This window comes from Neodiprion fabricii, chromosome 1, assembly GCF_021155785.1.
Source record: "Neodiprion fabricii isolate iyNeoFabr1 chromosome 1, iyNeoFabr1.1, whole genome shotgun sequence".
NCBI classification, from domain to species: Eukaryota; Metazoa; Arthropoda; class Insecta; order Hymenoptera; family Diprionidae; genus Neodiprion; species Neodiprion fabricii.
Window position 1 is genome coordinate 13,307,736 of NC_060239.1, and position 11,826 is coordinate 13,319,561.

At 36.6% G+C, this 11,826-nt stretch overlaps 2 protein-coding genes across 7 annotated transcripts in view; one reads left to right on the forward strand and one right to left on the reverse strand.

Annotated features, from left to right (window-relative positions):
- The window catches only part of LOC124183622 (C-terminal-binding protein), a 45,121-nt gene extending 40,145 nt beyond the window's left edge, over window positions 1–4,976 (reverse strand). For 3 of the 6 annotated variants that reach the window (XM_046572394.1, XM_046572403.1, XM_046572409.1), the window contains exon 1: window positions 4,602–4,974. The gene's annotated coding sequence lies outside the window, so the exon portion shown is untranslated. Of the gene's footprint in view, window positions 1–4,601 lie in introns of all 6 variants that reach the window. The other 3 variants (XM_046572383.1, XM_046572376.1, XM_046572328.1) reach the window with 3 other exon arrangements.
- Window positions 4,977–5,538: 562 nt separating this feature from the next.
- Window positions 5,539–10,516, forward strand: LOC124183673 (E3 ubiquitin-protein transferase MAEA). The gene is made up of 5 exons (XM_046572445.1): window positions 5,539–5,779; window positions 7,400–7,811; window positions 8,331–8,643; window positions 9,688–9,997; window positions 10,262–10,516. Exons 1-5 carry the CDS (start codon window positions 5,741–5,743, stop codon window positions 10,361–10,363), a joined length of 1,176 nt encoding a protein of 391 aa, XP_046428401.1. The 5' UTR covers window positions 5,539–5,740; the 3' UTR covers window positions 10,364–10,516.
- Window positions 10,517–11,826: the final 1,310 nt, after the last annotated feature.

Here is an 11,826-nt window from a genome sequence, read left to right on the forward strand (position 1 = left end):
AATTTACTTTTCGCTTAATAGAAAAAAAAAAAAAAAAAAAACAGATATTAAATTTTAAAATCAGGAAATTGCTGTTGGCTTCACCCCCAAAATGTGTTTTCCGACATCATGACGAAGGCGAAGCGTATAAGCGTAACCTAGTCTAGCCCTGTCTGACCTACCTACAGCAGACCGTTTAACCGTATATATATGCCTATATCATATAGGTACACACTTCATGCATTAAACCTTTCGAGTCCATAGTGGCAAGTATTCTTACCAACCATTTTATATCAATTTTTTGTATATTTAGAGAAATTTTCCAACACATTTCTGATAGTTTACTACAAGGTTTTCAATACTCGAGAGTAATTTTTGCAGTATAATGAAATTTAATATTGTTAGAAACAAGTTGGTAGCAAAAAATCGTTGAAATTGCAGGGATAATTAATTTCCGAGACAGTTACCCCTCTACACGTGTTATACGTAAATCATAAGTTTTTGAGATCGCTGATTACGAATCTGAAATCAGATTTTTAACATTCAAGATATTGGATCCAATATGGCGGACGAAAGTTTCAAATTTCATCGAATCCAGAGAAAAAAAACTCTGTCCAGGTGTTTTTGGGGTCGCTGGTTATTTCTGAAATCAGATTTTTTAAATTCAGTATGGAAAATCCAATCAACGACCCCGAGAAGTCCCGCAGAGTTTTTTGGCCGTATTCGATCAAAATTGAAATTTTAGTCCGCCATATTGCGTCCGACGTGTCGAATTTTTGAAATCTGATTTCAGACTCGTAATCGGCGACCCCAAATACCCTGGAATACTATTTTGTTATGAAAGTTGACTCAGCACAGAGACCGCAAACCGTGACGCAAGAACAACAATTCAAAGTTGACTATTTGCGCTATACCCTCCTCGAGGCAGGCTTTACACTTGCAATCGAAAGTTACGTGGCGTTTAGGATACCGGGTAAACTTCTTTTATTATCCATACAACGTGCCGCCGCTTCTTTCATGCATATTTTATTATCCGCTAAGCCACAGCTCAACGTCATTACATAACGAAAAATTGCAAATCTCTATATTTGGATTAGCATTGATATTGCGAACACTCGACTCGCAATATATATATAATAATGTATGAAAATGTGACAGATCGAATAGTCTAATCGGCTCAAGGGGATGTCAAACCTCTGTCAAATGAGACAAATCGTTTTTTTTTTTTTTGCTTTTTTTGCAATACTTACTCTTTCTCAGTACGAATGAAACATCTTCAAACTTTGGTTAATTATAGGACTCCTTGTGATGGAGCTTTCGTTTTGACTAACGAAAGTTCACAAAATTAGTGAAACACGAGGTATGTGTAATGTTGAACCGTGAGATAGATTACCGGACAAAAAACGTCACATCTAATAGTCACAGGTTGAAATAAGAGGGCGAAAACAGCTGCAGCAAGCACGCGTATATAATGTATACCTGTATATATATTCTTGTAATACGAATACGTTTATTATATTATACTCGTCATATAGTTATCGCTACAAACTATGTATAATATAAAGATGTATTCCATATACATATAGAGGCACGCATTATACTTCATCAGCGACAGTACGAACATCACATGCATCTGCACGTGTGTACATAGAATGTTTGCAAATGAGGTTGAAGTTCGTAACGTTAATATATCGATGCATATTCAAGAAAAAACGTTACTTCGCAACTTCAGAATCGTTTGAAATTCAGTAATCCACAATTAAAGCAAAACGTACTAACGTTGTGCAGACTAAACGTTTTCAAAATCTTTCCAAAATAGTAAATTAACGAGTTTTGTGTCGATGCTTTATTATCTTAAAATTACTAACTTCAATTCCGTTGTTTGCAGATGGATTATTTTTTGGCGCTAATCCGAACTAATCCGAAAGTCAATTACACTGCACTTGTTGTCACCGTACAATGTGAAAAAAAATTCAAAGTTTCGGGTCAATCGGTTAATGTCAAACTCAAGACTAAAGATTTTTTTTACGCTTATTTTCAACAATCTTTCAACATTTTGTTTCAAGTATCCGATATAAATTAAATATTGACAACTCAACTTTTGACAAGATTTATTCAATTTTTCTTTAATGCAAAAATTTAGCATTTCTTTTCTTTACTCTCAAAAGAATAGAAAAGAACGCTCGAGCATGTGAAGTTCGTTGAATTTCCATTGGTTCATTTTCCATGAATGAAAGACAGCAGCTTTTGAGCGGACTTCAGCTAAAATCGATTTTCAGTCGCACTAGTGGCCAATATTCAATAAATTACTGTCTGTGTATCAGAAAAAATAAAGTCAATTTCAGTAGGAAAACGTAATATTCATAATCGCAGCACGCATATCTGTAGGTGATTGCAATATGAGCGTATTTGTGTATAACTACGTAATGCATGTATACATAAGTATAATGTATAAATATGTATACACATGTGTATGTAACATACGTAATATGCGCCGACCGCATCATCGGAGCTTCGGTCACTTCTGAACAATAGAAAGTTTCATTCGGAAGATTAATACATTGATGAAGTAACGATCAACGATGAATAAAACGAGAACGAGCGAGCGAGTCATGACTGGATATGAGCAGCAATAAACTTGGCCTTTCAATTCTCAGTCGTATATGTATAGTTTTCGGGTAAGATTGTATAAACGAACGCGAGTAGCAAATATACCTAAGAAAGTCCAAAGTTCTGAAGAAGAAATTGTGAGCCTGAACACGCTTGCACACCATGCATGTAAGGAATTCGGAAATATTTAGTTTTTCCTCTGATGTGAGAAATAACGGTTATACATATGCGTGTATTCATTTTGTTTCTCGGCGTCACAATATTTTGATAATAATTATTATTTTTTTTTTCGTCCGTGTTGCTCCGAGTTCATAAAACACGCCAAAAGTATATAATTACACAATACCTTGTCTCTCAACATACCGGGATAATACGTATGTATTCATTTTCTCTCCCGTACGTTGATTACAATTATCTAAGAATTATTAGCCGCAGAACCGAGAAGACGAGTTGACGAGAAACGCGATTAATAAAAGAAATCCAGACCGAGGGACTGAGGTGTGGTGATATTTTAAACGGAAATCCAACATCAACATATATGCTTCGCATATATCTCAGAATTATAAACTAGTTCTGATATTTCGAAAAAATTATACACCGGAACAAAACACGCGGCAATTGTTTGGTTATTTTTCAACTTATTATAACATTTTAATAACTGATTTCAATAATCTCCCGATCATCCACTCGTCCAATCGAACGTTCAATTTTTTCATCTACGTTTAACGGAACGTAAAAAAGAAGAAAAACTTTACGTCACGAGATTTGCCTACACGACGACTCTTGTGAGTAAATGTAGTAAATGATTACCATTTATTTTTATTACATACATTCGGTAAACGTATTCGTTCGGTAGATTAAATTCGTATCAGAGAGGAACTACGATGTGTGTAGACATACGCGTAACTTTAATCACGCACACAACTCGAACCATGCGTTTAAATGATTGTACACATGCTCCGTGTGGTATATTTTTAGATGTATAAAAACTTTTTTTCTCCGGAAAACCAAACTCAACGATCCTCGGCAGCAATGTAGGTACGTCAAGTATTATTTCGCACAGTGCGAAAATGATCGGACGCGACGAACGAACGTACGTACGTTTAATGAATTATAAATGAATCATTTCTTCGGTAAAAGTGTTCTCTACTCAGTCGTACAATTAACGGTATAGTGTAACAATGAAGGAGGCACGTGGTGTTGGTATCATACATACGTTCCGAACTCAAGTTTGAAATTCAAGTTTCAACAGACTCGTTTTTGCTGTCCGAAATTAACACAACTCGAAATTAAGGAATTAAAGAATAGAACAAATGATGAAAAGTTATGGCCGAAATAGTCTGATCGTCATTGTTGAGAAAGTTGCCACAATTTCTTCTTCCATGGTAACGCGAATTAAAGACGTCGATTGGCCCGATATTAAAGAAGCCAGTGAAGTCGTGTTTAACGAGTAAACTACGGTGTAACAGAAGCAAAGATAGAGAGAGAGAGCGGGAGAGAGAGAGAGAGAAACGAGAGGGGAGGAGTGGGAAGGGAGAACGGAAGGAGGGGGTAGATAAGAAATAAATGTAAAAGGTAAAAGTTTGGCGAAGAAGGAAAGCGACAAGTGTAACGTAATGGCGATAGCTGGCGGTTAGGCGATGGTAGAACGCCGCGGCCGTCGGTCGAATAGCCGACAAGTGCGCGTATTAAGGGGGAGGAATGAAATAAATGCGCGTGGCTGCCGAAGCGTCTCTACTCCCGCCATATCAGCGACGTAAACCACGCATCTTTTCACGAACACGCAACACCCACGAATGAATTGGAGCGCAGACACGCGCGCTTCGGATATTCTTCGGCTATAGCTAGGCCACCTATCTGTGCATCTATCTACCCGCCTGCTTGCCCGATGCTTATTGCGTTTGCCTGCGAAGAAAGACGCATGGATGGCAGAGCGTAGGCATCCTAGCCAGGAACCCGGTAAAACTATCGCTGATTATGCACCGGAATTATGTAGGGATTTGTCTACGTACCTCTTTCTAACGAATCAATCATTCGCCGAGATGAGTGACGGTGTAATATTTCGCCGTTGGAGAATCACCCTTCGAATCACGGCACACAATGTTAGTCGGGCGCACTTGGCGTTTCGGTGTTTGGTCCCGGTTTAACCCGAGTTTTTCTTGTTACTTTGGGCTTTTGGTTGCACAATTTGGGCCCAAGGGTCCCGCGCGCCCACCCGACACCCCGCACTCGCGAAAGTCACTCAATTGTCAACCGAAATAAGTAATAATTAACAGAGAACGCTTGCGAAGCACGGCCGAGCGACTCTCTCCCTCACTGGAGGAAAATGGCGGCCCCCCCGAGCGAGTAGCGCGCGCCTCCGATCATCGCCGAAATAATACGAACGACTGAATTACAAATGTTGTCCAATGTATTTTCACCGTTCGAATATCCGCCGATCGTCAAACCAGCTATGGATGGATGTTCGCCGATACCCCTTCCGACACGTTTCGCAAACCACGCGATTTTTATTTCAGAGTATTTTCAAACAGGATTAGCCTCGCTCACGTCAAAAGCTCACTCATCACTCGTCGTTTATATCTTCGTAAGCAACGCGCTGTCGTTTCGATGCATCGGGAAGTTGTGTCGTACGGATTTGTTCCTTCTAGGTGTAGTATGTATAGGTATGTACATACCTTTCGCTTGACCGCAAAACAGTATTGTTTTTAATTGATAATTAGTATCACGCAGATTGACAAATTGGTAATTGCATCACTGAGCAAGAGAGTTAATTCAGCGGCAACAATTAACACGTTTCAAGTGACGATACAAAGCAGTTGTACAACGTGGAGATGTCGACTGGCAATCTTTCGAATGGCGCCATCTGTTCGAGAAACACAAATGTTGCAAGTTCATTATTTACTCGCGTGTAGCACCAAGTTGGGCGAACTGCAGTCAAGTCTTGTATAAACGCAAATCCGTAGCATAGTCTGTTGGGAGTGTATGGTCCGAGGTCTGTTTACACCAGTCAGCTGGAAGATAATGGACGGGTTTTGATTTCAGCTACTAATGCGTAGTCCGTCAAGGCGTTCCACTGGCAATTCTTTCACACTACACGACATCAGAATAATTTGAATCAAATTGGAGCGATTTAATTCGAAGAGAATTGAACATGTCAGACGTTAAGAGCTTGGAGCACCCAACTTTGAAGGTAAATAAGCATGTTTCGTCACTTCGAAACGTCAGAATTTATTATGATGGCTGAACCTGAATACTCTTCGAATTCATCAAACTCGGCTACACGATGGGAAAATTTTCTTCTTTCAGACACTTATAATATTCAGGCAAACAAAAAAGGTTTCCTTTTACAGCCGTTATCTGAACTTCCCAATATTTTTATCGTTTTTTATGAAAGTATGATAAGATTGACGAATAATTCTTTGAATAACTGTCATACACACCCGCGTAAGAATTTTTTTTTCTCGCCCAAAGGCAGACTTCATCTTTGCATTGTTTTTTGTGTAAATCACTCGTTTGTAGTTTGTGATGGTCAGTCTTACGGTAGTTTTTCTTTCTTTCTTTTTGTTATTTCTTGACAAGTAAATACTACTTTCAATTTATGGTGTATCAAAAACATGAAGAATACTATTCGTATTCACTTACTCAATGCCATTTCTACCCTGTCTGAACAATGTATTCACAGTTGATGATAACGCTATTGTCGAAGTACACATGGCAGATCTGATTTTTTTTTTTTTCTCCTATTTATAACTGAAACAATTTATTCCCTGCTTGACCTTGGATTACTACAGCCGATTACAATTCGTACTTGTTCTGTATTGTCAAGATATTTTACGCGCCTCGTATATTCTTATTTTGATGTAAAATACCAAGTCCACAGATTGCAGACCATTTATTATTAATAATACTATTTTGAAATAGCTGAATTATAAGACATTTAGAAATAACACCAATCGTAATTATTTTTCGCTTTACACTCAGCTTATCCCATTTTTATATAAAACTTCGACACATTATCATTTTCATCGTTAAAACACACTTAGAATAACAACTATTTTCTGCATACTATATTAGAACTTCAAGCATGAAAAATATTAGACGTACTTCGAATGATGTTAATAAAAAAATTACGGAATCTGTGTGGTACTGAGCATACCTTTTTTATGTAATCCAAGATGATTTTTTATTCATTTTTCCGAAGGATCGATTTTTCGGAACATTTCACGCTTGTCTATCGTTGTTTCTTCGTCCACACCTTCAAGATGTTTCTCAGAAATTTGTCCAAGATTAACGAGAACTAGAGAACAAAAATTTTCACTGGCTTGTGTTATTTAAATGACAAAGCAATGATTCAATTAACGCATAGCTTGACTTTCTCCTCTAGCTGAGATATTGTCGAAATTCAGATATAAATATGTAAGACATACAAAATGTAAAAATTCACAAATAGCATCATTTTATTCCCATCAAATCATGTACCGCATGCAATCTCACGAATTATAATATCCTGCACTGATTACAGGGAGACGACACAATGGATGAACAGTTTTTGTCAACAGATTCTTATACAAAAATGAAAAAATCTGCATTTAACAATTGGTTTGGCTTGTAATACTGAAAAACAATCGATTATTGTCAAAAATTGTCAAGAGAGAACTTCCTATAATTCCACACATCACTCCAATACTTTCAAAGATTGATTAAATTTTGTATTTAGTTTCCAATTATTGAACAAAGCTTACTGAAAACCGATATCAACAATACAAGCTGTGTGAATATCTGATCCAATTTACAATTAATTGTGTTCTAGGTGCCGTACGAGCTATTAAATAAAAAATTTCGGTCAGCTCAAAAGACTTTGGATCGTGAAGTTTCTCATGTCCAGACAGCGGCAAACGAATTGGAGAAAGGATTAGTGGGAGAATCAGGGGGGGTGGCCAGCGGCGAAATAACTCGTCTGTTAGGAGGTGTTGTAGCTAGACTTCAAGTGCTCAAGCGTAAAGCACAAGAATCAATCGCAGAAGAGCTACAGGCTGGTATGGTCTGCAAAAGACGACTGGATCACTTGAAGGAACATGCCAATACAGCGCCAAGTGCTGTCAACCAGTGGAGAAGACAAAGACTGGACAGGATGCTGGTTGAATATTTCTTACGCAAGGGATACTATACGACTGCCACCAAGTTGGCTGATAATAGCGAATTAAGGGATCTGACTAACATTGGTAAACAGTAATGTTGTCTGAAGGATAATTCCTGACTATTGAAACACGTACTGTAAACTATCTTTTCCTTTCTGAAAAATTCGTGTAATTATAAAAATACCTATATAATGATAATCATATTTATTTTGTACTTCATTCATTCCGCATTCTTTACCAGCTTAGGTATTAGCTATTTTAAAATGACTCAATCGTACAGAGGTGACATTCTTGATTTTGCCTATTAGTAGAACGTTTTTTTAAGAACATCTGTAATTTTTAACCCCATCATTTTGATATCAGAAAAACGAAGTAAAAATTTTACTTTTCCACAATTACTCAAGGCTTTGTGTGAATTGGTGATCAAAACATGCCAACGAACTAACTCTAATCTAGAAAGAATGAAAGTTCAACTTCAATATTACATATTGATCTTTATCACTTTAAAATAAAATCTCATTAATCTTTTAACTTAATTTTATTTTAGTACTTTTAAAATTCCCGTCATACCAGACTTACCTTACCTCTTCATATTTATTCCAGATGTGTTTATGGTATCAAGAGAGGTGGAAAAATCTTTGGCCAATCATGAGACAACAAGATGCTTGGGATGGTGTCATGATAATCGGTCCAAGCTGCGCAAGCTGGGCAGCACTATGGAGTTCAACGTACGTGTACAAGAGTTTGTTGAATTGGTACGAGCAGATCGTCGACTAGATGCGGTAAAACATGCCAGGAAGTGCTTTGCCAACTATGATGACTACCAGCTCCAAGAAATTCAGTGCTGTATGGGGCTATTGGCATTTCCAGTAAACACAGAATTGAGTCCTTATAAAGATTTGCTTGACGAAAAAAGGTGCGATTCATTAATTGGTTCAATTAGATTCTAGAATGTACCTTGTTTTAATGTTATTTTAGTAACTTTTCGATAAATTTAGTTTTATATTACAATTTCTGTTTCAGTTTATTCAGAGTTCAGATTATAAATGATTGTATTGTTATTAATTTACCTAATTCGGATTGATCGTAAAAAAATTTTTTTAAATCTGTAAATTGAATTTGATATCGATGTTTACATGTAGAATTCTCTTCGATGTCTTATATAATATTTATATTTGCCATCAAGTCAAGGTAGTAATCACACGTTTTTTTAATCGATCATCCTCCAATATTTTCACTCGAACTATGCGACTCCTTCCGAGAACATGCGTTAAGCATCTCTATTAATAAAATCAAGCGACTCCTGATATAGGAGAAGAAAAAAATTAAGACTTCAAAGTTATAATCAGGCTAATGTAACATAAGTAGTAAATACAGGGACCCTTACTTTTCGTAGCACTTGAACTCGAAACAGGTTTTGAAGTTGGGGCCTTGATTCGAAAGGATAACTGGCCAAGAAATTTGAGTTCGTATCTGAAGAATAAGTGATGTTTACATTTTTTTCTACCTCAAAACAACTTGCCTCCCCTGATTAAAATAATGTAAGTTTTGACTAGTTTTTGTGTTCTTGTTTGTTTGCCTATGTGAATCCTGAATATTGCAAGTAATTAATAGTACTTTTGTTCCAAAGGTGTGAACATTATTATTCTTCATAATAAGCGTAAAGTATCCACGCAAAATGTTCATGTTTTGCAGGCGTCAAGTAGCACTTTATACCTGCTAAGACGATTTCCAAAAAATCTGAACCTTTCAGCGTACTTCACACTTCCTATGGTGGAAAGTAAGTTTCTTGAAAAGGATTTGCAGTTTAGGTCGAATTGTTGTAGGATGATCGACTAAGACAATATATGCTAACTATCCTAACTCAGTCCCCAGTATGAATAAACATTTTCATCAACATCGACGTTTTCTTCTTGTTTCTTTGCAATAGTTTTAATCACAAAAAAAATTTGTTCTTCAGATGGGAAAGGTTGATTGAACAGTTTCGCCATGAAAACTACAGGCTATTTCAACTGGCTAGTCAAAGTGTATTCACTGTGGCATTGCAGGCTGGTTTGTCCGCTCTTAAAACTCCACAATGCTACAGCGTTAACAGGGAAGGCAAAAATCCGAGTTGCCCAGTTTGTAACGAGGCATTAAACGAACTTGCAACTACTCTACCTTTTGCTCATTGTTCGCAATCTCGACTTGTCTGCAGTATCAGCGGCAAACCACTGAATGAATACAACCAACCAATGATGATGCCTAATGGATATGTATATGGTGAACATGTGAGTTACCCCGGTTTTCATTTTTTTTTTCCCATCCATAATACAGTGTACTCAATTTTTTTCTCGATTCCGAACATTTGTAGCGATGGTTTCACTTTTTGGAACCAGGTCAAAGCTTTTGAATCATTTCAGTCACTGAAGAAAAGAAAAGGTCGAGTTGCGGAGACATGCAATAAATAAAAATTTATGGCGGCAATTGTTAATACAAAAAAAAGTGTAAAGTAGATTTAACCAGTATCGTTGCTAAAAATGTAATATTTACAGGCTTTAGAGAAAATGGCACAGGAAAACAATGGAACTGTCATCTGTCCGAAAACCAAAGAAGTATTCCCATATAAGAAGATTGAAAAAGTTTACGTCATGTAAAATACTCGTACTATAAATATTTTCAAGTGTATAATATAAAGTAGAATCTTTTTTTTCTCTATCTCATTCTCTCATGTGAATTTTGAATAAAAAATTATCACTTCTTGTATGCTACACCTTAATCGTAAAATAAAATCTATTTTCAGTGAAAAATTATAGTTTCTATTTCAGCGAATTATTCTCCACGACATACAGCGTTTATACTGTCACTATATTGGATATTTGTGTGTACAAACTGTATAATGCAGAGGAAAATGCCATATTATTAATCCCGAAGAGTGTTGATTTCGGTTGGGAATATTTAATTTGATCAGAAATTCGGTATGAGAGTACTTCAGACTGTTTTCGCTGAATAGCATCTTTATGTTCAATAAATATGTAAATCATCATGAAATTACCGTAAATTTCATTTGTTATGAGTCATCTCTTCCTTCTCTTAATTACATATGTACATGAAACTCAACATCCTTCTGTTTGCCTGTGCGGATGTTACCTTATAACTCCAGAATTACTGAACCGACTGATTCTTTTTTCCTATGGATAGATTATATTTTTTTACAACCAGATCAATAGCTTTGGCGATATAATAACATTCGTAAGCCAAGGCGGAACAGGACTACACACTTTTGCGACTGCTGACTGAACTCTTACAGATAAAAAACGTTATACTCAAGTGTTTTCAAGGTGTCAATGAACTCTGTTAAATAGTAGCGAGAGCATGTGTCTATGTCTAACAGTTTCGCCACAAAACGCATTGGAAAATATTCGTGGGTGTGACCGCAACGTGCTGCTACTTTATAATATCTTAGACAAATGAGTCACAAACTCCAATATCTAGTTGAAGAGTACAATTTCGAAATTTTCAGGTGAGTTGAAAAATTAACGACGGAGCCAGGAATCGAACCTGGTATCTAGAGATGCTTTACCGGAGACTTACTCCACTAGACCACCTAGCCGCCCTGACTACATGTCATTAATTTCTCTCATCACCTGTACTTCAAAAATTGTTCGTTTTCGTGTGCCTTTGAATATATTTACATTTAAAGTTCATCACGATAGCACATATTTTGACTTTGTGTGTGAAGCTTGTTGACATGTGTACACATGTGACGTCTGTATGTGGCTATTAATGTGAATTACATTAATTTAGCCATTTTGAACAGCGGGCCGTTCATTTTTGCAGATATGAAATACAACATATCATATTTATAGCGAGAAAAATTTGCTAGTTGAAGAGTACAATTTCGAAATTTTCAGGTGAGTTGAAAAATTAACGACGGAGCCAGGAATCGAACCTGGTATCCAATATCACCAATGAACCACAGCATGACACTCAATTGTCAGTTTCAATTATGAATTCTATTCTTCGTTCATCTTTGCTAGATTTGCTCGAAATCATGGTTCGCAAAAACTTTATATATTTTTGAATTCCAAACGGTTTGACTCAATCTTTTGATTTTAAG

Bases quoted from the DNA above. Each gene is read 5' to 3' on its own strand.
- LOC124183673 (XM_046572445.1), top strand. From the start codon at position 5,741: ATGTCAGACGTTAAGAGCTTGGAGCACCCAACTTTGAAG. The intron at 5,780-7,399 runs GTAAATAAGCAT...ATTGTGTTCTAG, and splicing joins TGGAGCACCCAACTTTGAAG to GTGCCGTACGAGCTATTAAA. The intron at 7,812-8,330 runs GTAAACAGTAAT...TATTTATTCCAG, and splicing joins AAGGGATCTGACTAACATTG to ATGTGTTTATGGTATCAAGA.